The sequence below is a fragment of the Ambystoma mexicanum genome, chromosome 3q (genome assembly GCF_040938575.1).
Source record: "Ambystoma mexicanum isolate Mex_15411 chromosome 3q, UKY_AmexF1_1, whole genome shotgun sequence".
Taxonomy (NCBI): domain Eukaryota; kingdom Metazoa; phylum Chordata; class Amphibia; order Caudata; family Ambystomatidae; genus Ambystoma; species Ambystoma mexicanum.
In genome coordinates this window covers 387,655,753-387,683,022 of record NC_090926.1, presented here as the reverse complement: position 1 = coordinate 387,683,022, position 27,270 = coordinate 387,655,753, and the positions used below count along the sequence as shown (strand labels likewise).

Below are 27,270 nucleotides of genomic sequence, written 5' to 3'. Positions count from 1 at the left end.
AAGGGCACAAGGATGGACGTGCAAGAAGATTGGGTCTCACGGTCCAGAGCATGTGAGCTATTTTAGAGAACATACATATACTGTGTGAGTGAGGATGTTTGTTATACGGACAGTGTCAGTATTTTGGGACAACTGCTGAAGCAGTGTGATAAGGAGTGTGAAGAGCATGCAGCACATGGACACAGTGCATGGGGAGCTCGAGGCACATGATCACATGTTCTTGGGGCACCTACAAAAGCAGAACGTGATGGCTGGAAATGGCTGATCCCACACTTTTTGGCCACTGGTAGTCCTTTAGCTTTCCATGTGGGCATTTTTTAGAGGCCCAACCACAGACCAATGGAGGTGGTCCGTCCCTGCTGCTAGGCCCTACCTCCTCTACACAGCAACACAAGACCTCCAAAATGGAGGCCAACATACGTGTGGGGAATATGCCCAGATATGGGACACGATCTATCCGTGCATCGCGTCTCAAGATCTTTCAAAATGTCCTTGAAATCTCTGCACGACTTTTCTTTATCTTACAGTGGATACTTAGAGCTAGAGTCCCTGCAACGGCAAGGATAGGGGCAAGAAGTAGAAGACCACCCATGTCCTCTTTTTAGAGGTCTACTTCACCTCCGCACTGGTTGGAGCAACTTCTTGATGCTGGTATTTCAGGGACAAACCTCAGCCTTAATGGCATACCAATACTTCCTGTCACCAGCCTCACAGCAGTAAAGACTGTCTCCGAAATGTGATCTGAACCACAGGTAAATGTCAAGGCCCAGACACGCCGCACTTCAGCTATATGTGTAGCCTGGGACGCGAACAGTTGTTCAGGCAATGTGTGGTCCTAGCACTATGATAAATATATGTATGGAACAACTTAATAACTAAATAGATACATGAATAAAATCAATATGTCTTACCGCCCGGCACCCTCTCTGATCCCATTGATGCCGAGCGCCTCCTGAATGTGTATCTGTGCCATATTGGCATGACCAGAGTATAGCATAATAATATCATGTAACATGTGTTGACATAGAAAGGGGGGGGGCTTAGAAACCTGATGGGAGAGAGATGTGGAAAAGTCCTTATTTCGAGGGGTGATCTGCTCCAAGGTACCACTACAGTTAGATACCCAGGTAGTTGGGGGTTGGTGGGGCCTAGATTGTGTGCTTGTGGGGGCTTTCATACTGATCCCACGAGCTCCCCAGCTCCGTCACAGCAGCTGCATGTGACCTGTCTCTAGCAGTTCCCCGGCTACTTACCACATGCCCACAGGTCCACCGGCTTCCCATAAGGGTCCTTCCGCAGCACCTCTGGGGACAGGTAGCCCGGCGTGCCTGCAAACCCTGTCAAAGACAGCACAAAACAAGATTTCCAACAGGGGAACACGGGCACATAACCAGTACATGCTTTCTACTTTCTAAACACTGATCGAGTCCATTTCATGGGGGCAACTAACAGCCGCATGTGATTCAACGGCTCCAATTCGAGAAACAATTACCTATTAAAAGGAGATAATGCATAAACACTCTAATGCAAACTCGTCCCACGGGAGCCCGTTAGTTAGTAAAAGTTATTAAAAGGCATTTACTGATTACACAGAGTTTCACCTGCTATTGAACGTGTAATTCCCCATTTCTGTGGGGTGCAGTGGAAACAATCGACAGCTTGCGCACTGACCCAATTCCCATCTATTCCCTGTCACTGCACCGAATCCTCACACTGAAAACACACTGACTGCGGAAGGCAACCCAGTGGCCAAGGAAACTAATCAGCTCAGAGTGATGCTGTTCAGGGACAGATGGGATGATCCAAAGGCACGTCATCTGTGCACCATGTGGCACCTGTCACTTCAAACCTCGGTGTGGGTGTCTTCAGCAAGCAGGCCTGCCTGCACATGGCCTATCGTGTCAGTGGCTTAGCCGCATTTCTAAGAAACATGAGGAATCGTGAAAGTCTCATTTAGAATTCTGCGCATTTTTGGACAGATTTCAAGACATCATGCTCAAGATGATGAAGCCTAAAAGGGAGCAGATGTAAGTACTCTGGGGGAAACCCTACAAACTGGAAGGACTGCTCAGTTGGTGGCATAGATTTCAGTCCAAAAGAGAAACCCTTGCTTAAGGTGAATATCCCATCACAGCCACCATCTGCCCGCTCTCCAAGCTCACTACTGAAATATCCTTTTCCTGTTCCTTATGAGAAGGCATTAGTGTATGTCAGAGGAGTTTCCCTAGTGCAACAATGACAGCCATAGCCCTGCTCTGCCATGAAACAGAAATTGCCGGTTCTTCTGTCAGACACAGTATGCCATGTTGGATGACAGTGTTATGCTCTCCAGCATGTGAGAGAGAGCCTCTGAAAGGGCTCTGGTGTTGGAACAGAGTCAAAACCCTAGCGAGCTCCTAGGGAGTCTTGTGACTTTCTTGTAGGCCCTTTCATCTATGATAAATAAATAAATAAATAAATGATCTTGTTCTCGAATGCAAGACATTCCTATCACTGCAACAGTGAGGTCATTGCTAAGCTGCTGTTCCCAACATTGTGACATAAGAATGGCGCCCCTGTGCTTTCGCTTAATCTTCTATCTTTCAAGCACTCACGCGAGGAGAAAGGTAAGTAGGCACAGAAAACTGCCCATGAACAATTTCCAAGGGTCATCACCAAAATCAGAACCATACGTGCCTTTTTGTTATCAGCACAGATGTAGGTGACTGAGCCCCAAAATACTTACCAAACCATGCCTGCTGCTCCCCTTCCACCTCAATGGCCAATCCAAAGTCTGCCAGCTTGACCGCAGCCCCTTTGAGTTTGGATGCCAGTAGTAGGTTCTCCGGCTTCAGTGAAAAACAGGGTAAAGTTGGCATGAGAGAAAGGTAAAAGTGTGTCAGTTGCGGCATGGACCACTATGTGTCTCCTCAGTGATGCATCATTGGAGGCACTGCTGAGATTAGTTCCAGCAAACATTGGCAATATACAGTGGTGAGTTTAATAGTAACCAATACATATTGTGCAGGACAGCCCATTCTACAGACCCTGCCCTCTTCCCTCTTCGCTCCCCAACAGTCTTGGTGCTGAAATGGAGGGGACAGGCAATTCTGTAATGGAAGGGACTGGCACTTCTGAAATGGAGGGGACTGAAACTTCTGAAATTGAGGGGACAAGCACTTCTGAAATGGAGGGGATTGGCACTTCTGAAATGGAGGGGACAGACACTTCTGAAATAGAGGGGACTGGCACTTCTGTAATGGAAGGGACTGGCACTTCTGAAATGGAGGGGACTGGCACTTCTGAAATGGAGGGGGCGAACACTTCTGAAATGGAGGGGACTGACACTTCTGAAATGGAGGGGACTGACACTTCTGAAATGGAGGGGACTGGCACTTCTGAAATGGAAGGGACTGGCACTTCTGAAATGGAGGGGACAGACACTTCTGAAACAGAGGTGACTGACACTTCTGAAATGGGGGGACAGACGCTTCTCATGTCTAAAAATGATGCAAGGAACTTAGCCCCAGTTCGGTCGGGCTATCAGTGTATCCTTGGACTGTGGATTTACTCCCACATATTCTGAGCTTTTCCTGTTTGCTGCTCGTGCTTCTGTTCATGTGCACATCAGTAGGCGATTCAGTTCATAAAGTGTGCTGTGTAAGTGTTCTCGCTCACTCACTCACTCGCTCACTCACTCACTCACTCACTCACTCACTCACTCACTCACGAATAGAGCAGTGGCTGGCATTGTGGAATGAGCTTAAGCTTTACGTACTCGATTATAGATGAATTAGATGCTTGTAAAATAAGTGGCCAGATTTTACATATATCTGCTCCCTCTGCTTTAGATATGATGCCTTAACCTGACTGGAAAGATGGACACACAATCCATCTGCATTAAGATGTAAATAAAACAAGCACTGGCAATGCCAAACGTTTAGACTTTTCTTTAGGCATGGGAAAGGTATTGCCAGGCACTGCCTTAGTGGTATTAACTGGCCGTCCAGGGTAGCAGCTGCAAAATGGTGTGCGTACCTGGCCATGTACTAGCAGTGCTTGCAAATACTTAGACACAATATGTTTGGACCTACCCAGGGAGGGGTTTAAGGCAGGATTAACATCTCTGGACAAAATATAGGGTCCCTGGAAAGCCAGGCATTTTTCTAATAGTGTTTCAAAAGGTTTTCCATCATCTTAGAAACCTCCGGGTATTAAGGCGCTATACATAACCAATCAATCTGTATTAGGGACATAAAACTGAAGCTGCTTTGAGAAGTCGACCATTACCTGGAATTCGTGCCTTTCCCTATCTAGCGCTATGGGCTGACCCTAAACTTACAAGGGTTTCGGAGGGAGATATCAGTTCCTGTAACCATCATATTCTGAGCGAGAAAGATACCAGCCTTGGATACCCAAAGGAAGTCAGCATCTTTCCAGCCCCAGACATTTGCAGCTGGGTCCACCTGCATTAAAAGAGTATCCTTCTACTCTTTTAGAGATCTTTTACAATTGCCATTCAGTTGTCCTAGCCCTTATTCCAGGATAGGAACGTTATTTTCGCTAGAATGAGTGGATATCTTGCCTAGAATCTGGGAATATTGAATCTTCGCCCTTCCTACCGCCTGGAACACATTTCTTCTTAACCTCTGACAAAGGTCTACACTCGCTAGGAATCAATCACACTCAAGGCCTCCTCTTTGCCCATACATTACTGTCACTTTAGACTTTTCATTGTTTCCCCCCCATCATGCTCAACCCTTGTTGTGACCCGTCTCTACCGCACATGAACCACACTCCTCCGCTGAGTAACCACCAATGCACAGTGTAGATGTCTAGTGACAGCGTACGCCTCCTACCCATCCTCCCCATGGCAGAGAAACTCAGGCAGGCAATGGGAAACAGTCCAAATTAACACCCAACCCTATGCAACTTTCAATGCTGTTCTAATGTGACCTGAAAAGCACTCTTTCTATATAACCTCTTGCTACTTATATTTCCTTATTTTCCTAATTATTTCCAGAAGAGCATTCTTTAAGATGCACATATTATTTGCCAGGATTTCTCTCAGTATGTCTGGAAATCTCATCTAGACTAATGCTCCAAACGCTAGGAACTCGTTCATCCTTTAGCAGCAAAATCATGTTGGATTTTACACCATGTCCTTCTGCACCTTGTGGAATATTGACATTTACATTGCCCTCCCATGCCCTTTCGCTCATAGATGTATTTTGCTAGCCTTTAATCTACATACAGACTTTTACTTTTTGTGTGGACTGTTTGCACTCTGATTTCAAGATGTTTAGTCCTTTCTGTTCCAGTGGTCTTCAAACTGTGGGGCTGCCCCCGCCCCGACCCCTCCCCTGGGGATGGGGGAGGCCAAAAATGTGTCCGGAGGGTGGGGGGGGGGGTGCGAGAGTCTTCCAAAAGGGATTACGGTGACTGATCTTTATAGAAAATATAGGTAGAAATGACATCTAGGTTGGTCCAGCAGGAATATTTTCACTCAAGCGGGGGACTCGGCAACAACATTTTTACACAAAGGGGACTCAGCATAAAAAGGTTTGAATACCATTGTGTTAGACTGTCCTGTTTTCTTTCTAAGTTCTTACATGAATTTTGAGTCCTCTTTTGGTAGCCTTCTAGTAGTTCCAATGTACCCACTACTTGGCTTCCTGATGTATTTACTGGAGGGTTCAGGTCTGTGTACTGCACCAATGTCTTCCTTCGCTGTTTTTTTTCTGTTCTTTGCCTTGTTCGAGGTGGTTTCATAATCTCTCCATTAGAGAGATTCGTGATCTTTCACAGTATCATCCTCCTCAGTGTCCATCTACTCCTTAGCCGTGATTAAATGTAGTGTCTCAAATGTCATAAGGAAACACTTTCTTTTTCACATATTGAATAACCTAAATGAACCAAATTCTGTAGAGTCAAAGTAAATGTAATCACGACCGTTGTCAGCAACATCAAATTAATTACTACCATCAAATGAAAGGAATATAGACCAAACATTCAAATGCCAAAATGATCCTGCGCTACCATCTTAGCATGAGAAATATTCAATACATGATGGATTTTCCAATTTTCTTGTCAACGAGGAAGGGATGGTACAGAATGTACCATGTGCTGAACAACACAACAGCCATAATATAGCTGAGACATCTTGGGAGGGCAGGCAAAAAACATGAAACTAACCAAAACTTGCCTCCTATAGATTATTGTAATATTTCAGGTAGCAAGAGCAATAATTTCCATTGCCTGCCTGGATTAATCAAAGATGCTTTGACAGGCCAATGTGCGTTTGCTGAAACTCACATAAATAAGACCCTGAAGTGAGAAGCATTTGCTGTGGTGGAATCACACACAGCTAACCCCATGCATGAAGACCATGCAACAAAAGATGGTTGATCCCTGAGTAGCAAAATACACTACATTATCCTAGACAGGCTCAGCTATGGCAAGTGACACGCTCCAATGAGTCTTTGTTGGATTAGCCAAAAAAAAAGCCACTACTGTTCCAGCGTGTGATTATCTTGCTCCATCCTGCCATTGACCTGACTATGATGATCAGAGCAAAGGGTGCATTCAAAACTGCTCCCCCAAATGCTGACATATGCAACCAACATCTGCCTGAACCAAATTTCCACAAAGGACATAGAGCTGGAATACCGTCACCAAAAACATAGGAGCTAACCCAGAAATGAATGATCAACCTATCAACGAAGTAAAATGTACAGCTTACAAAAGGTATAATAATTTGGCACTTATATAGTGCTAAGAACCCTCAGGCATCTGAGCGCTGCTTATTATTACCCATGGTGTGTGTGTGGTGCTCATTTATCGACCTCGGAAGGATGAAAGGCTGAGTTTGGCCCTCATTTATTGACCTCGGAAGGATGAAAGGCTGAGTTTGGCCCTGCCGGGATTCGAACCTAGCACTCTACTCCTCTACTCGCTGTGCCACTTGACCGGCTATCCATTGTTATCACATTACTGTAGATTTCCTCAAATATCATTTCCCCTAATGAGATTTCAACCAAAATATTTCACTGAAAATGGTAGGGGACATGGAATATGTGTAATGCATAATAGGTGGGGTGTGGGGCAAGGGTATATGTTAGGGAAGGGAGGGATGAGGGGGTCACGGGAGGGGTCCCCCACATTAAAAAAACAAAAAAAGTAGAAAAATTCAAAAGTAGATTTCGTTTTTTGGTGATATGGATTCGGTGAAATCTCGATTAGGAGAAACATATTCGAAGACATCACATACATCCTTGTTATCATAACCACAGAAGACTCCTAAGAAATTGGCAACTCAGCAATGTGGTCTGTGGAAGCAGGATTTATGTCCACATTTCTTAAGACACCAAACAGTTTTTGAAGCAAATACTTACTCTCAGGGCAAAATAGCCAATTAAATGCATATAAATGAAGAGTTTTTCGATCTAATAGGCAACCAAAATGACCAGGACACCAGTGCATCGGTAGCCTTAATAACCTTATGGTCTGCAGGATCTGAATTGGGGCAGTGCTCTAGCACCTCCACCTGATTGGGCACACACACACTAATAAAAACAAATAAATACACAAACAAACAAATAAATAAACTACACAAAGCATGTCCCCCAAAAATACATGAAACCTCTCCAGATCAACAGAACACAAGACAGACTTTAATACAACATGTCAGCATCAGAATTGAACAATTCATTCGCTCTTAACATAAAGGAACAGAACATGTCAACAATTTGCTATTGAGACAAGATAGTCAGAAAAGGTACACTCTCTTGATGTAATTTAAAATACAATACAATACACATTGTTCAGCCAAGACTATAGGTTATCACAAAATCATATTATGAAAAGAAAATAACCTCACCTGAGTTGTCGACAATGATAACATTGAACATGGTGTAATAATTGAAGGTTACTCTCATCAGTCCGACTCTAAACTAGGAAAATAGCGCTCAACAACCAATACTTGTATTTATAATAGGCATGCATGTTTGGAAGTAGCTGCCACTTAATTGCAGAATAATTAATCTCACAGAAAGTAAAAATACAAGACAAATATAAAATAGAATATTCAACTAGATTATATTCCAGGATTTGCCAGCACCAGTCTCAAGAATGAATGGCAAAGAGGCAAAAGGATAGCACAGTGCAGTGTTGTGTTCTATTATAAACCACACAACTAAATGCTCCTCTTATTAAAATGCAAGTAATCTAAGATCTAGCGTGATAGTGAATCTGAATAAATTGCCTACACAAATTTGACAATCCCATTACCAGAAGTGATAGACCATCTAAAATATCTGACACCTACTTCATATCCATAGGCAGTCCAACGGAGGAGAGACCGCACTTCCAATGCCGGGCACGGACCACTGTTTATTGCATGCTCCTCCCAATAACTCACTCACTACACTTTGGAGCTGCCGCAGAGAAGGCGAATATCTTCTCAGTAAGCAATCAAATATGTATAAGAATATCTTATGTTATGATGTGTTATTTGGCTTTTGCACTGTGCCACTCACCACGGTAATGGTCTTCAAGCGCTGAGTCCTTGTCCCCAGGGTTGTGAATTGTGACCCCGTCAGGGTGTTGATTATCTGAGCATAGTCTGCTGGACAAGTATCTGAGAATATTCAATTCATAAACTGCTCCAAAGCTGACAAGGCTTTGTGCAGCTCAAAAGACACCCCAGTGAACTCTTTTGCACCCTAATGGGACCCTTCAAGCATCTCCCACACACCACCAGATCTTATGCCCTTCCAACCCCGCAAACCAGATTCATGGAAAATCATAGATCCTCATGTAGATTCTGAAATATCCGCCAACAAATACAAGGGACAGCTATGCTAAAGCGTTACATTACTCAAACCCTAGTAGCTTATACAACGGAATAGGTCCGTTTGAGGAAAACAAACTGGAAGAAGCAGCAGTCAGTTACGCACATTCGCCTGCAGCGTGTCAGGCGTTGTGCATGCCCAAGCAAACGGACCCAGAGTTCTACGCGCCACACTGATTGCATACCCATACACCTCGTCAGAAGCAAGTGCATGATCCTAAGGTGTCTGGTAAGCATCCAGAAAGCTGCGTTACTGAGTTGTCACAAATGAGAAGTAGAGAGTTATCAATTACTTAACAAAACCCATGGTGTAAACAGCTGGGTGTCCATGTTCCACACCAGCAGTTCAATGCCAGAGGCAGCCGGTGAATAATTGGCAGCTGGGATGTCATCTTCCTCCCATCCGAATAGCTTGCAGTAGGTTTCGCTCCCCCTATGGAAATCTTGAGAGTTAGCAAACCCCCTTCTAGTGAGGCATGTTCCATTGGGCATGCGTTGATGGGGCATGCAGCTGGTCAGGTAGCACAGCGCTTGCTTTGACATCCGTGCAGAGCCTGCCGACGTAGGTTCGAATCCCGAAAGGGCCAATTTCAGCCTTTCATCCTTCCGATGTCGATAAATGAGTACCACACACTGTGGGTAGTAATAAGCGGCGCTCAGATGCCTGAGGGTTCGTAGCGCTATATACATGTGAATTATTATAAAGCTCTTCTAGTAAGGCATGCCCCATTGGGCATGCTACCTGAGCTATGGCAGGGAGAGGGTGTGCCCCTGTGCAGGCTCCTCTCATTGCACCAAAGAGGAAGTCACAGGGTGCTGACGTTTCAGAGTTCCTCCACTCACAATGTTGGCATGCCTAGTGCTCTGAAACTTGATTCTCAGTGCACTGTTTCATGGCAAGGCTGTACTCGGTGGGATATTAGAGGCAGAGGAGCACTACTACAGTTCAGAGCTGGCAGGTAAGATCAACAAGCATTGGCAATGCCAAAGCTTGTAGCTTTTGTGTAGACATGGGAAAGGCATTTGCCAGGCACTACCGTTTTAGCATAACTGCCCATTAATGCTAGAAGCTGCAACATGGTGCAAGTGCCTGGGCATACAACAGCAGTGTCTAAAACCTATACACAAGCCGGATCTGTTGGCTTTGCTAAGGCTTGCTTTAACGGGACTTCAGTGAAGGAAACACATACTGCTCATAAATCAAGTGGCCGATGTCATACCTGGTTATAACATCGTTTTATTACACCAGCCACACAAATTAAATTTCAAGTAAACAACTTTCAGTAGACTGCTTTGAAAAAACGCTGCCAGAATCCTCCAGTGCAAAGTTTGATGCTAAGGCTTGATAAAGCTATCCCCAAAAAAATACCAGAAAGGTGTGTTTTGGGTGGACAGGGGCAGGAAGTTGGTGTCAGTGGCCACAGGGATTAGCAGGCCATGGGCAGTCAATGGGTAGGTAAACAACCAAACAACATCTACAAGTATTGCGTCTCTCCTCATATGCCATCTCCCTCTATCAGTTGCCCTCCAATGCAGTACTTTTGGCTTAAAGCTAAACTAAAAATGGTGTGTGTGTGAGAGAAAGTGGGAGAGAGGGGGCGGGGGGGTGAGTGTCTGGCTGCATGCTTGTTTATGAGTGCGTGCGCATTTGCATGTGAAGTGTGTGGGTGTGTGTGTGTGTGTGTGTGCGCCAAAGGCAAGACCAATTTATTGTTGCCTTGTTACCTATCCAAGGAGGTGACACATCCATATTATTGGGGTCTGCCACTGCATGAATAGTTCAAGTTTGACTTTCTTTTTATGCTGCATTATAAACGAACGTAGGGAGAGATTTCCCAATACGAAACAGTGGGTGCTGTGTGTGTGTGTGTCGTGCTCTATCAGCACAAGGCCTTACAGAAAGTATTCTACTGAATTTCTGGGGCAGCTTAGTGCTCCGAGACATGGGTCCATCTGTGTATGTTGGCATGCTTGGTCTGTTCTTCTGGACAGACGCTCCACAATCACGTCAGCCTCAATTCTCAGGCACATTTTCTTGTCATTGGAACGTTTCAAGCACATTTTTAATTTTGGCCATTAGGCGGTGCTTGTGCACTACCTATAATCATAAACTATTTCACTACAGTACAGATAAGAGGGGATGGGATATGGGGAGGGACACACAGCTTATTTGTGCTGTTTAGTCATTTACCCAACAATCGACCTTCCATGGACATGTTAATCCTTATCACCATTCCCATGCACTAGCTGATACTCCCTGCCAGAAACACATCTTCCTAGGATCCCTTTGTAGGTTTGTGTGTGGTTATGTACGTGTAGGTGTGTGACTGGGCCAAAGCGGATGTTTGGCTATTGCTGTTCAAGAGTATATTATTGGCTCCAGCATCACAGACGTGTTTTAAATGAGCAATGGTGAAAGATACTGGGTGCACCAGGATAATGAATGTGATTATATAGTTTGTAGATACCAGCATAAACCCTGTTTTACAGTGATAATGATTGCAAATAGTGCATATGGCAGCACCAGGAACGTGTTTTACAGTGGCAATGGTGACATACAGTGAGGACATCAGCATCATAAAACTGTTTTTATTTTTATTTGTATTGGCAATTATTACATATAATGTGGATACCAGCATCAGGAACACCAGTAAACGTGGCAGTGGTTACCTATATTGTGGAAAGCTACTTCAGTAAAGCTTTTTACACTGGCAATAATTACATATTGTGTCAACAGCATCATCATGCAAGTGTTTTACAGTAGAGTAGTGATGATATATATACACACATCATGAGCGTATGCTGTATAGTGTTAGTGCTCGCATATTGTGGACAGAACACCATGAACCTGTGTTTCAATCTGCTTCTGTGGACTGTTGTTGACCTGGCATTCATTTGATTTGTACATGTGTTAGTAAAAATGGTATGGTGATTTGCCCATTTGTTTAAAATAAATGTGCTGTAAAACAGCACAATTCAACCCTTTATGTTAAAGATTTGCAAGGGGCGCGCACGCGCGGCCACCCTCAGCAGTTGCCTCTTCTTTGGTTCTGGCTCCCTACAAGCTGTATAAAACTGATTTAATGCACACTTCTTTCTTTACAGAGAGGGCCTCTTCGTGTCACAAGTGTCGTCATTGTATTGGGTGCTGCTCATCTAAGTACAATTGTGAGAATTTGGAAACAAAGCACAGAGACAAATGCCCATCCGAGGACAAAAGTGGTACACACACACACACACACACACAACAATGCTTGGGAATTACATCCGAGGACAATAGTAGTACACACACACAACAATGCTTTGGAATTACCAGCATGGTGGTGGGTGGTCCACACACAGAGATGGTGCAAAAGATGGAGTGTTAGGGGTAGTTCAGGATGGAGATGGGGCAGGAAGCTAGGATGGGATTGGTGGGAGGTGCAAAGGGTGGGAGGGAGTTAATTATTAGTACACCCAGCTTGCCAGGGTGTTGTTATTCCCAGACGGTTATGGGGAGAGTGTTGCAATCTCTGTATTTAGGCACTGATAATTGTCACCGTCCTCTGTACAAGCATGTGCAAATGGAGTTTCCAGTTTCTGTTACGACGTAGCTCTTAGGTTGTGTGTTGCAGTGTATGGTTTGATCATTTTCTGTAGGTAGTTGGGTGTGTGTGCATGCAGGACGCAGAGGTTAAGGTAACACGGGGTGGAAAAGTAGAGGCGACCGAAAGGGGGGTTGGTGATAGGTGGAGGAAAATGCAGTATGGTATGCTTGGAGCTTTACAAAGTGATGGGTCATGGAAAGTGGTTTGGGGGTTGTTTGTAGCAGAATAGCCCTTCATGTGTTGCAAACGAGATGATTGGTCTTGAGGCGGGGTCGATCACCAACTGGTGGTACCCTTGGTTGAGGTCTAGTTTGGAGAAACAAGTGGCTTGATTCAATCTCACCAGCATTTCTTCAATGTTGGGTCCTGGGTTTCGCACTGTTGAAATGGCGGTGTTCGGTATGCGCATGATGACACAGAGGTGCAGATGGCCATTTTACTTTGGAACGACTACCAAGGGGGACACCCATGGGGTCGGTCCATCTACCCTCTCAATGATGTTGTCGAGAAGTCGCTGCAGCTCCTGCATGACCTGGGCCTGTAAGTGGAATCTGACTCTGCGTGGGTGTTGAAGCACTGGGACGATGTTCGGGTCAATGCTGAGGAATATGACAGTGTCCTTTAGCATGCCTACCCCTTCAAATAGCTTGGGAACATGGATTTAAGTCCCTCTAAGTTAATTGTGTGATGCGAAATCGAGCATAAGGCTTGTTCTCCTGGTGGGAGGCCTTGGACTATTTCAGACTCGTCGTATTGTATGTCTATTAGGGCTAGTGTCTGGGAGGTCTGTTTTCTGAGGAGACACCTCCCTGGGGACGGGCTCTGAATGACGTGTGTGGCCGTGGGTATTCTGGAATATTCCTTTGTGGAATAAGTCACACTGGAACTGTCCTTTTGAGTGGAGTGGGTGTGTTGCGTCCCATTGGAATATGCGGGCCTGGCATGGGCATAGGGGGTAAGTGTCAATTATGGCCTGGTGTAGGCATTCGTACATGACATTGACTGTTGCTCCGGTATCCACAATAAATTGGTTGGTCATGTCACTGATCTGGACAGTGACCTTTGGGGCTGCCCTGTTATCAGAGGAGTCACTGATGAGCCTAACATATTCCCTGCTGTACCTGTCATGTCTGTAATACTTGTCATGCGATTGGTCTCACACTCCATCCATGGGTGGCGGGGGGTTTCGTGTGGATCCTGGCTCTACTGTGGCATCGGATACCTGTTTGCTTTGTAGGGCTTTGTCGTGTCCTTGGAGAGGCATATAGTATGCTGGCAGGCTGGGTGCATAATCGTATTCCTCTGGGTGGCATAGCAGTGGGTCAATGGAAAGGACCTCCATCGCTCTTATGACTCCGGTCTGGGTTCGAAGAGTCAATCAAACCCTGTCCATCCTTGTTCACTAACCCTCACGGTCAGGGTAAAATCTGTAGTTGGGTCCCTTTTGCTGTTCAAATCGCCTGTCCGGTCCGGCAAGTGGGGTTGGTCTGTAGGCGGCAAGCAGTGGGGTTCTCTCCCTGCACATCGCCTGAAAGTGATTTTCCTGGCCACACCTCATGCACATTTGTCGTAGGACTGGACTTTGCCCTCTGTGCGGGAATTCAAATCTGCATCTATAACACTGCCCCTCCCTGGGGGGACGTCAATATGGGCTACAGGGGTGCTGACTGCTCGCAGTCCTGGGATGCGGACGTTAGATTGGGGTCTCGTGTACACTGCTGCGATGGTATCACCCTCCCTAGCTGCCGCCTGCACGTCAACTTGCTCATATATCCTAGCCAGATCGACAATATCTTGTAGGGAGAGGGGTTTCTTCAACAGATGTTTCCAGAATAGGGAGGAAATGCATACCTCAATTATCCTAAGTCTGATTTCTTCATCGTCGATGAAGTTGGTGAAGTCGCAGTGGGTAATTTCCATTGTAGTCTGAGGATGAACTGTCCTATGGTCTTGTGCAGGAGCTGCATGCATTGATTGAATGAGTATCGCTCTTAGTCTCTGTTGGGCAGTATGACCAGTTTTGCATTGATAGCCGTCACTAGCCGTGCGTATGTTGTTTTCTCCTGCATCGGGATGGTTTTTAGGATTCCCTTTATTTCTTTCCCAGTCATGTTGGCGAAGATGTCAATCTTGTTGCGTGAGTCCTGATCCCAATTGCCCTAATGAAGTCCTTAAATTCCTCCATCAATTCCTCCCATCTTTGTCCTTGGTCGTGGTGTGGTTGTAGTGTAAATGGGTTGGGTCATCATAAAAATGCAGCTCTGGAGGTGAGTCCAGTCCCAAGGTTGGCTTGGGTTCCTGCCGCTGCGCCTGCGGCTGCAGCCGCCTGTGCTTCATCTGCCATGACATGTGGCTCTGAGAGTGTATCTACGTACTGATTCTGGTCTCTGGTTGCTTATTTGTTTTGATGTCTCTCTCCTCCCTCTTTCCTTCTGAATTGTGCAGCAGGTCCGCACTGGTGCCCTTCGGGTTGGCATAGTCGTGGGTGTAAGCTCTCTCACTCTTAAAGGACTGCATCTTGTCGTGGCTGTCATGTGCCAATCTGCCTGCGTGGGCAGGCCACTAGCGTTTATCTTTGCCTTCTTTATTTATTTTGTTTTCTCTCAATGGGGTTTCCCTCTTCCCTCCCTGTTCTGTGGGGTTTGCTTCTTTGGTGGTCTAGTGGGATGGCGTATGCTCTGTGAGAGTTTTCTACTCCATGTGGTCTAGTGGGGGCAGCCATGTGTAGGACGAAGTCTCTGCTCCTATGTGTATGCTCCTCCCCCGGCCTCCGCTGTGAATGCGCGGGCCTCCCTGTGGCGGATCTCCTTACCGCTGACATCTGGTGAGTGCTCCTCACCCACTCACTCCACTCGCTGTCCTCCTCCGTCAGCTCTACTGCCCACGTGGTCCTCCTGTCCTCCTACATCAGATCCGCTACCCACATGTTTCTCGTAGTTCGCTTGCTGCACTGCCGGTCCTCCTCAGCTGCTGGCATCTGCCATCAGCTTCACCTCATTAGCTCCCTTCATCATATGCGTCCCACCACACACGTGGGGCTGGAGCTGCAGCTGCAGGTCCTCTGCAACCGCTCGCATCTATGGCTGGCTCTCCTTGCCGGCTCTGCTGTCTCGCGCGTTCTTCCTCGCCGATCAGCAATCTTCCTTCCGCTCAGCTCCGTTTTACGGCCTCAGATGCCTGCAGTGTTCGTTGCGCTTTCACACAGCATGGGGATGAAGCACTTTGTCGCCAGTTGTTGTACCCTATCTAGGCCCTCAAGTAACGACACGGAGCCCAGTTCTCAGTATAACCTTCTTTGTTGCCGCTCTTACACTAACTGTCCCTTTCCTTCGACCGCTGTCCTCTTCCTCCCTCCTCCCACCTTCCCGCCCCCAGTCCTTACTCTTGTCTCCTTAAAGAGGCCTCTTCCCAATTCTGGTTTTCTCGCCACAACAGGGGTGGGTGGTGATTTAGAGCAGGTCTGGGCATTCCTGAGGTAGGGGCCAGAATGAAAGGAGAGAAGGAGTGTATGATACTTATTTTGATTTGATTTATTGAGTAAGGCGCCTATACAACAAATAGTGTTTCCAGGTGCCACAGGGCGAAAGTGGGGAGGGAAACAAAGGGAGTAAATAAACAATAACAATACAAATAAATAAACAATAGCGGTCCCACTAGGCCTTGTGACATTCAGAACGTGCAAGTGCAGTGAGAAGTGCATGATAGAAGGAAGGGACAGGGTTGGAGGGGGGGCAAGGTAAGAGCAAGTGTTCGGGGGAGCCCAGGAGGGAACATGCCAGGGGGTGCCAGGGAAGGAGGCCACTGGCTAAGTGCTGGGGCAGAGGTGTCCCAAGGATGGGGGGGGGGCCCCAGATGCACGGCAGTCAGGAAAATATGGGCCAATGAGAATAGGAATACAGGGTGCAGAAGAGGCAGGGTAACATCTTCCCGCCAGGAAGGACATGGGTACGAGTACCCGGATAAGGCAGGAGGCACGGTGCACGGCACAGCAGCTGCAGAGCTATTAGTGAAATGAGCCATGCCTGCACAGCTTGGCCTACTCCAGCTCCAATGGTTCTGCAGGAGACAAGACTAACAAGAACTTGAGTTTGGACAGGAAATGAACAGCCTAAGCCCAGAAGGCACCCAGGGAACATACACATGCCACCCTGGCAGGCTGAGTTTCCTTTCCATGGCTCACGCTAGCTGAGTTGGAAGCTGTCAACTTGTTCTTGGCTGCAGAAGGCCGCAGGCTTTTGAATATTTCAGCACTGGCCAGCCGGAGCTGCTAGCGCTCCAGGCCTCCTGCTAAGGGGCTATGCAGGAGTAATTAAGGCCTGGCGGGGAGATGGCTACAGTAGACAGATGGGCAGCAGGGAGGGGGGTTGTCGCACACTTAGGAACGTGTTGAGGACACTTTGAACTCCCATGCCATGAAACCAGTGCCTGAATAGGGAAGGAGAATACCAGTTTGCCAATTAGCCGGATAGATCTTTCTGGTTGGATGGTCGCCAAGTTCACCTGCTTCTGTGCCAGGTTTTGATAAGGGCAGTGCGTGGGTGGCTCGAGAGCGTGCCATGTACGAGTTCCAACTTTTCACAGCCAAGGCATTTCTGCATAATGGAAGCCGAATTTATCCTGCTGGTATGTGCCAATCACCCAATTGTAACTCTCTTGCAGGTGCAACCACTGGTTGCAAATCCAATATTTTTGAAGAGGGGTTCACTTTTAGGCTGGCACAGCAAAAGTGAATCATCACGGGACCACATTCTGGATCACGAAATGTTGGTCCATGATTCACAGAATTACAGTCACCAGACGTGACACAAACTTCAAAAAGTTCAGAATGCACCCAAAACACACGTTATGTTATGGTATATTGCATTTGTTTAGCGCCTCCTGCCATAGGTTATAGCATTCAAGCAGTTTGTCAGAGAGGCAAAGGAGGAGCATGACAGAACATGCAGTTGTGGTAGGGAGGAGCAAAGTCGGCGCATGACAGAACATGCAGTAGTGGTAGGGCGGAGCAAAGTCCGAGCATGATAGAACATGCAGTAGTGGTAGGGAGGAGCAAAGTCGGCGCATGACAGAACATGCAGTAGTGGTAGGGAGGAGCAAAGTCCGAGCATGATAGAACATGCATTAGTGGTAGGGAGGAGCAAAGTCTGAGCATGACAGAACATGCAGTAGTGGTAGGGAGGAGCAAAGTCGGAGCATGACAGAACATGCAGTAGTGGTAGGGAGGAGCAAAGTCTGAGCATGACAGAACATGCAGTAGTGGTAGGGAGGAGCAAAGTCGGAGCATGACAGAACATGCAGTAGTGGTAGGGAGGAGCAAAGTCGGAGCATGACAGAACATGCAGTAGTGGTAGTGAGGAGCAAAGTCGGAGCATGACAGAACATGCAGTAGTGGTAGGGAGGAACAAAGTCGGAGCATGACAGAACATGCAATAGAGGTAGGGAGGAGCAAAGTCGGAGCATGACAGAACATGCAGTAGTGGTAGGGAGGAGCAAAGTCCGAGCATGGCAGAACATGCAGTAGTGGTAGGGAGGAGCAAAGTCGGAGCATGACAGAACATGCAGTAGTGGTAGGGAGGAGCAAAGTCGAAGCATGGCAGAACATGCAGTAGTGGTAGGGAGGAGCAAAGTCGGAGCATGATAGAACATGCAGTAGTGGTAGGGAGGAGCAAAGTCGGAGCATGACAGAACATGCAGTAGTGGTAGGGAGGAGCAAAGTCGGAGCATGACAGAACATGCAGTAGTGGTAGGGAGGAGCAAAGTCGGAGCATGACAGAACATGCAGTAGTGGTAGGGAGGAGCAAAGTCGGAGCATGACAGAACATGCAGTAGTGGTAGGGAGGAGCAAAGTCCGAGCATGACAGAACATGCAGTAGTGGTAGGGAGGAGCAAAGTCGGAGCATGACAGAACATGCAGTAGTGGTAGGGAGGAGCAAAGTCCGAGCATGACAGAACATGCAGTAGTGGTAGGGAGGAGCAAAGTCGGAGCATGAGGAAGAACATGCAGTTGTGGTAGTGTCATGATGCCCACCCCCAGGCATCAGGACCAAGGCCCTCAGCTTCGGGAGCAGGCATCCAGACATTTGTTTAAACCTCAGCAGCCCTGGCTAGGGGCTGTCTGGGTTCAGTCCTGGCGCCTTAGGCGCCAGGCTCATCATAGAAATCAGTCCTGGTGCCAAAGGCGCCAGGCTCATAGACTTTACTTACCTGATGCAGACCATGCTGCAAAAGAGTCCAAGCCTACATGAGGCCTAGATGGGACTATTTTGTTACAGGGACTATTTTTTACTCGGGCGTGGCTCTAGGGAACTTCTTACCTGGAACTACTTTGGAGGCTATTTAAACCACACCCGAACAGCAGCACATGCTTTGCGTTATTCTGCATCCAGCAGCGTGACGCTCACCGTGCCTGCAGCCAGCATCCAGTCTTCTGCCACGCCCGCGTGCCTGCAACCAGCATCCAGTCTTCTGCCACGCCCGCCTCAAATCCGGAGCTCCTAGAATAAAGAAGAAGAAAAGGACAATGTTAGAAAACAAACTTATTTCAAATTCCTCACTTAATTCCGGAACCATTTCATCTCCGGACCTGGAAAGTACATCAGTCCTGCATGCGTCGCTTCGCCAGCTCCAGCACAGCGCCATACTCACCAGTTCTCACAGCAGCTTTCGATCCGGCACTGTCTCCATCATTTCTTCGCCGTAATCCGGCACCTAGGGGACCCAAGAAAAAACAAGGTGAGCTAAGGGAATCAACAAATCTAACCTCTTACCACCATAGACTTACCACCGGCGGTATTATTCCATAACTCTCCACATTTTCATATGCCGCATCTGTAAAGAGGGAGAAAAACAACACGTTAACGCATGCAATAGTTACCGGACAGCGTTGGGTAACACAGACTCTTACCTGAACGCCAGAAGCAGCTACGAGACCTTCTTCTCACGAACTCAGTTGCAACTTAAGGAAGGAAGGGGACAAGAGTGAACATCGGGCACATTGAACTCTTTGAACTTGATACTTACCAATCCAGCCAGGGACTTCAGAGTCAATACTTACCGGAACTCTCCCAACGCCTTTAAACCAGTGAAGTAACTGGTATCTACGCGCCCCTGCAAGACACGCAGGATGGAGAGCTCATCTTTTACAAACATAAGGTGAGGTTATTAAGGGGATATCGGAGGTGATTAGTGGGGGAGAGCGAGAACAGTTGGGAGGCCATCTCTAAAACCCACAGGTCGTTAATCCCTGTTTCCACTTGCAGGAAAATATTTCTTCGGGTCCAGCAGACAAGACTAGGCGGGCCAGTCCAAACAGTCATCTCTGCACTACGCATCACGTTGAAGGAGACCGCAGCTGTCCGGGTCCGATCGACACCCCTGTGGGGTCCAGGTGAGCGTAACAGGTAGGGAGGTGTAAAGTCGGAGCATGATAGAACATGCAGTAGTGGTAGATAGGAGCAAAGTCTAAGCATGACAGAACATGCAGTAGTGGTAGGGAGGAGCAAAGTCGGAGCATGATAGAACATGCAGTTGTGGTAGGGAGGCGTACAGTCGGAGCATGATAGAACATGCAGTAGTGGTAGGGAGGAGCAAAGTCAGAGCATGATAGAACATGCAGTAGTGGTATGGAGGAGCAAAGTCAGAGCATGACAGAACATGCAGTCGTGGTTGGGAGGAGCAAAGTAAGAGCATGATAGAACATACAGTAGTGGTAGGGAGGAGCAAAGTTGGAGCATGATAGAACATGCAGTTGTGGTAGGGAGGAGTAAATTAGTAGCATGATATAACATTCATTAGTGGTAGGGAGGGGCAAAGTTAGGTAGATAGTTGGGATGAGGATGAGGGATAGATAAGATGCTCGGGAAGGCATGAGAAGGTAAAGGTGAAGGGCTATGTATACAAGTGGACCAAATTTATCATGGGACTCAACTGTATTCTATGGGGCGCAGCGCCAAAATGAGAGATAGCTGGAGAGAGGTGGTCGCCGCGCCAGGGGTTAGGTCTGGAATGTATTCACTGGCTGAGCTTCTAAGTCATGTTATGTTATCCAATATTTATACTGTGCCCATCACCACCATAGTGGTCTTTCAGCGCCTGGCCTTGTCTGAAAGGTGGAATATAAGGACCTTGCTAGGGTGTCGTCAGTTCTGGATTTGACTGCACCCATCACAACTGTAGTGGTTTTACGACGCCTGGACTCGTCCGAAAGGTGGCATACTGTGACCTTGCTGGGGTGTCGCCAGACCTTAGTCTTTGGAAAAGAAGGGGAGGTTTGAAGGAGAAGGTGATATAAAAGAGAAAGTAAACAAAAGAATGACCAAAATCAGAGAAGAAAAACAACTGGGATGAGTGGGAGGAGACATGGGGCCTCATTCCGAGATTAGAGGTAGCCATGGTGCTATTTGCGCCATGGCTGCCTCCAATAACGGGTCCGGCACCGGTCTTGTTCAATGGGGACTTACCGGTGCATTCCGACCATGGAGGGACCGGTAAGTCCCCATTGAACAAACCATTCCCCATTCCCATTTGAGTCCCGCTAAGGGACCTCGAATTGGGCGGTAGGGGATTACTGGCACCGGTCTCCTTACCGGTGCCTGGTACCCCTTACCACCCAACTTGTAATGACCCCCACAGTTGTCAAAGTAGGGATGCATGTTTCTCAAAGGACATATTTACTAGAAACACTGAGTGTAGGGCTCAGGATTGTACAGCTTGGTTTAAAGTAGAGTTTTATTGTGATGCCAATGTCTAGAACCAATGAAGCTTGGTACTAGATGCAGTTAGTTGGTGAGTGGTTGCGTGATGGACTTGAGAGGTGGTCAAACAGGCCCTAGTACAGAAGCATTGCTAAGGGTGGGCTGGGGCGGCTATAGCCCTGGGTCTTTTGGTTGAAGCCCTGCATAGAAGCGTAGGGGCTACAACCAAAAGACTAGCTAGCCCCGAGTCATAACGTTGTCCCAGATCTTTTCCAGACCTAGCAACACCCCTGAATAGTAGTGTGGAGGCTTCCACCAGATTAGTTTGCAAGAAACAATCCATATATCAAGGGAGAGCACTGGGTTTGCCAAGGCAGCTGACAGGACTGTTGGCACCAAGAGTTGAACCTGTATAGAGGGATTGCCGGGGAGAACATGGGATAAGTGTTACGGGAGGGGAACAGGAGACATAATGGACTTCTGTCCAGTAATATTAGTGTCTGTAAGAGCTAGGCATAATTGACGGTAACCTAATAAAATAGCATTCATAACAAAATAGCTCAAGCGACCAGCTATTAAAGCTCGAAAGACAATTACAGTCTTAAGCTGAACCTTTACAGCCTCTTGCAGTTTGAACTTCAACACACAGCAGATACCCAACAGCTCCATCCTCCAGACCAGACAGAAAGGAACCGCAGGGCGAGGTGCCCTCTCATTAATGCTCACTCCGGGTCCTAAGGCAACAACGTCTATTAACTACTACTTTGGGCAGCACACGTTTACTCTTTGTTTTACCCGATTCATTTAATAGGAGCAATGCATGCTTAAAATCAGTTGGCAACACCGATACGGCAAATAGCATAACGATTACATAAACTCAACTGCATATGAAGATTGTGGTTTCCATTTGCACTTTTGTGTTGACATGTTTGTTTTTTTCTAGTACACCACCCCCATGTGTACTAGTACACATGGGGGTGATAAATTGTGCCAGGGGCCAAGTTCTACTTGTCATGTTCGCACGAATCAACTACTCATTTAAAAAAAAAAACAACAAAAGGAAATTTATGTTTTTTTTACAAGTGGACCATGGCAATTGTCCAATCTGAGGTACAATGTATCACCAGTAGAACTGAATGGCACTGAAATGCACTTTACATGCCATCTTAATTTTCACCATCGAGTGGTGTTTCTGCAATCGAGTCTGTATTCACCATAAAGAAACTGTACAAATAAAAAAGGCAAGTGAAAAGAAGGCGCAGTTTACAAGCATTCACGCATGCAATGGCTGCTAAATAAAGGAGGGCTACTGGAATCAGTGGTTAGCAAAGAGTGGTCAAGTCTACCAATGGGTCTGGATATGTAACAATGGTGGTTGAGTTCAGCAGTATACCAGTTGTGACAGGGGTGACACTGGCTACTCTTAAAATGGTCTTGGTTGGACCCCTCCTTAAAAATTGTTCCCGCAACCTTTCACACCATCTCCAATCTCTCCCTGAAGGAGAAGAGTTTGGAGAAGGCAGTATTTTCATAATGGAAAAAACCTAAGGAACTGAGTATGTGCTGATCTGATCTGAGTGTTGAATGATGTATCGATGACCAAGGCCAGTGGATGAACTTCGGTCCATGTCAAGTTAGAGCTGCTCAGCGCCTTCGACATCATTGAACATGGCAAGTTCTTGGCCCGCCTTCAGAACATGGCAGGGATTAGAGAAACAGTCCTCAAATGTTGCACCCTTGTGTTTCACTGGTAGGCCCTGCCATGTGTGTGGTTACACAAGGTTTGGTTCTCTCCCTACCATGTGTATGTCAGGTGAATGGGTGATGTCATCTGCAGGCATGGGCTGCAGTGATGGTGCAGGTTTTGGATTTATCACAGATTGAAGTTGGCAATGCCTTTATTACAGGAGTGACCAGCTGTCCTCTGCAGCCCCTTAGATCACGTGTTCTTGCAGCCTTTAGAGCTGGTAAAGGGGGTCTGAGATTCCAACCACATTTCCCCCATTTTGATCTGATTGTATGGATGCCATTTAATGGCTCAGAATTCTTAAGGTTAGGAAGATTGCACTGCCAATCTGGCTTTTCCATGGCTATATAACATTTCTGGAATTCGTAGCCTCTCCAGATGCGACATGCACCATGCATGATTCTATTACGACAAGGGGTGGGGACAAAATTACCACCGGCAGAGAAAAATGGGTAAAAGTGGCCTCAATTTTCTCTTTTCCAGCAGATCAAATGTTTTTCCCGGTTTAGCCACTGTTGAGTGAATTACGTTTTTTGGGTAGCTTTGGTGCATGAAATGCCAGCCTATTAGGGGGCTCAAACGATTTGAAATGTTGCATCCCTAAAGCAAAAAAATGACATTATGGGACATAAAAACAGTTGAAATGTTCACGTTTGCTCTGCAGGTGCAATTGCAAAGCAGGCAGATTTTGCCCAGTATTTGCCATTTTGTTTGTCAAAGGAAAATTCAGCCATTTCCCCCACCCCTGGTGACGATGAGAGATGAAAACATTCTTATTTCTGGGCATTAGCATTGTGACTGAGAGCTCTCCATCTTTGAAGCAAGATGCAGTTACATCTAATTCAAGGATCACGGTTGTGGGGGGTTGCCCCCAATCAAGCAGTGCATGTTGACCCATTGTTGAGTAGGGTCTTAGGTCCTTCAAGGTTCATCAGTGCTGCCTTGCCCTCGGGCCAGGGTTCTTTTTCGAGCAATCCCGAGATAGCTGATGAATACCTGACAAGCTCTATGACTGAAGTTGTCACTTGGGTGGTGTGAAACCTTTTGAAGATGGCTCTTGGCTTGAGAAAAGTATTGATCGCGGCTTTTGGAAGAACACGCGTGGGTTTGTGTAGCCTGTCTGATTCCAAAGCAGGAAATCTTGGGGGTCTTAGATGACCAAAGCCATGCATGCATAGTCTGTCACCGTGCATGAAACAGGGTCATTGTATTTAATGACTGTCTATGGTTTCGGCATTGTATGCTTTTCAGCAGACTACTATGTTTTCTTTACACGTTTGACCTATTGGCTTAATGAAAAGCTGTCTCTAGGCCCTTCATGCTGGAAACTGGTGATGTATTTCACACTTGGAGCATATTTTCCCCCCATCTTGGACGATAAGGGTGGTGACCTATAGTATTCCATTGTATGAAGTGCAATTAGACATCATGGAATGTAAGGCTGTGCTGTGAGTGAGACCAATTTATCTGTAGGCACGAGTGCAGGCAGAGGGCCACAGCAAAGAACCTAAGGCCCAGAGAGAGGATGCAACCCACAGTGCAAAGTGCTGGGCGGCCGCCCCTTCTTGAGTGTGGTTCCAGCCATGCTCCGAACTAAGATGCACACCAATATTGTCCTTGTTCTGGTCATGCTGGTTACATTTAGTTTTGTCCTTTCATGTATAGTGATTATCTTAGATGTATATGTTTTTAGAGGTTTAAACCTCACAGTGATTTGTTATCTCATTAAATGGGAGCTTAACACGTTGGCAATTATTTGATTGGATGACTTTGGAACAGAAACATAGTTCAGCTCGCAAAGACCAATCGCCAATCTGTCCACTATGAGTTACAGTTAACACTGCGTGCCCACATGAGCTCCATGCGACCAACATTCTATGGACCCCTAACAAGAGCGTGTGATTGCTATATTCGCCATCTGTGCAAAGGGAATGCAACAACACCTGGGTAAGATGGATACCCTTGACCAGTCTGTCTCTCCATCGAGGGAAAGGGACCGGGCCCCATTAATTACACAGGGAGCATCTAATGATGCGGATCCTGTTACTGGTTCTCATCCTATAGCTGTGCTTTCTGTTCCTCCCTTTGAAGTAGATGAGAGGTTAGGAGGTCTAAACCCTCCACCATTGGTGGACATTAGGAAGTCCAAGCTAGGCCCTATCGACCTGTGAAAGGTAGCCATTTGTCATCCATCCGTAAAAACCTTTGATTGAAGAAGTCTGTAATACCAGGGCTTAGGAACAAGAGTTTACAGGATTTTGTCATGGATGATGGGAATTTCATCATTACTAACATTCCGAAACCAGGTGGGAAAGAACCAAGAGATGCACTAAGGAAGAAAGTCCTCTCTTGGATCCGTAAAAGAACTGGGCCAGGGGTGGTTAGATGCACAGATCTGAAAATTCTACGCAGGTTGGAAATTGATTAGTGGTGTACCCAGGAAAACAGGGACTGTGTTTTGGTAGGGATGTGGGGCCAGTAACCTACCAGTCTACCTTAGTAACTGCAAGTATCTGCCGAGGGGCTAATGTGTTGAGGGTGTGCTGTCTTTTTCATGTTATTCCATGTTGGAAGTTGGTGTTTCTGTCATGGCGCTCTGATGCCTGGGGGCTTTCAGCGCCATATAAATGAATACAAAATAAATAAAAAACAACATGAGTCAACATAAGTGCTGTCACAGTTTGGCCCAAACAAACTGGTCATGTAGGTGAACACCCAATAGGTCGCATGTCACGCAGCAGTTTTGGCCTGGCCCTAAAAGTTAGTCCTACTCTGAGAAACGTGGACAACAAACCTCCAGCGTGGCCAAAATCAGGGGCAATACGGATGTGCAAGAACCCTTGAGCAGATGCATCAAGGACACCCTCAGAAAGCAAGTGGAGAAAAGCCTTGGTACCGAGCACCAACATCTGATGGGACATGCTGATTCTAGCAGTATATCTCATTAGGCGATACTTAGACAAGCTGAAGCAGCACCTATATATTACAGTTCTGGCTGTCTTAGTGAGACCGAGGGTTGGTCTAGACACACAAGGAAACTTTGTGAAGATCCACATAGCGTACTCCATAAGCTACCTGACAACCCAAAATGCACAATGCTTCATTGAAAGTCAAACAAGTGGTTCATGGAAACACTGGTAGTGAGGCTGACCACTGTATGTGTGGATAGCTCAAGGGGTGCGTGCTCTCCTCTGACACCCTTGTCAAGCCTGCATGTTGCAAGTTTAAATCAATCAGTGAGGACTTGGCCAGTCATCTTTCCGAGTGTGGTAAATGGAGTGTCATTAACTTGGTTAAAAAAAGCTTTAGACCTTGGGTTGTGGTCCTCAGTGAATAAGGGGCCCAGAATGCAGCCATTACCTACTGGTAAGGTACCACATGTTTGAGAACTCTGATCGGATTGGCACACCTCCCGGGTCCACTCCTCTCCCTATGTGACTCCCCCACTGCCCTTTCTCCACATCCCTCCACCCCTCATCACCTCGCCCCCCTTGCAGATCACACTCACCCCCTGCTGGCTGCTCCTTGTCTCCTCACCACTCTTCTTTGGTTTGTCACTTACATGGTTGCTACAATATTTGCCTTTTTTTTTCTTTACATGAGAAACGGCTTGCACTCAATTTGCTCGCTATTTGCCATGCCTTTAGCAATCCAGACATTATGCCAGATTGCTAATAGCTATATGTCATGCTGTTGTGTACGTTGTCATGCGGATTCACCTGTGTGTGAGACAAACATGGAACATCCTTGAGTGTTCGGTGATAGTTGAACAGCTTTCGGCTACGGCCCCCCTCATCACATGCTCATCTCTCTCTTTCTCACACTCCATAAATGTACCTTCCTCAATCCGAGGCCTGTTTAGTTCTTTGAGCTACACTGTGCTGGTGTTGAAGATGGGATTGAAGCTGCAGGCAACCCATGTGGGGCTTTCCTTGATGCACCCGTTCTTTTGGATTGGCTAGCTGTGTAGTTGCTCCACCCTCAAAGGTAGTTGACCCATGGCTGGTCAGGAGACATTGACCGACCTTCACGCTGGCTACACACAATCAGGACCACCAGCCACACCCTCCTGACCCCTCCCCACCCCCCCCACCCCGGTAGTCAGCAGTCTTCATGTCTGTTCACTTCAAAGGTTCATCAGCTTTGGTATGAGATATCTTCACAGAGGTAAGGAGTATTTTCGATTGAAATGAGAGAGAGGGAGCGGGAAGCGAAAGTACATTGTATAGTGTACAGTTGCTAAAGGGGAATAGGTGGGCAATTGTACAACCAATGAGGGAGGCGAACACTGGCAGTGTGATATGATTCTTGGACAGCGTGTTTGTCAGTGAAGGATACCCTAGGTCATTGTATCGAGCAATGGGGTCCAGTTCTCCTCACAGGAGATGTGTGAATTCCTAGTATCACATTACG

The 27,270-nt window shown here is 46.8% G+C and overlaps 1 protein-coding gene across 10 annotated transcripts in view; it reads right to left on the bottom strand.

The window, feature by feature from the left end:
• The window catches only part of CAMK2A (calcium/calmodulin dependent protein kinase II alpha), a 605,670-nt gene that overhangs the window by 141,220 nt on the left and 437,180 nt on the right, over window positions 1-27,270 (bottom strand). For all 10 annotated transcript variants that reach the window (XM_069654060.1, XM_069654056.1, XM_069654059.1 and 7 more), the window contains exons 7-8: window positions 2,726-2,828; window positions 1,254-1,337 (exon numbers count right to left, since the gene is read on the bottom strand). In XM_069654060.1, coding sequence (XP_069510161.1) covers window positions 1,254-1,337; window positions 2,726-2,828 — 187 coding nt within the window. The remainder of the gene's footprint in view (window positions 1-1,253; window positions 1,338-2,725; window positions 2,829-27,270) is intronic.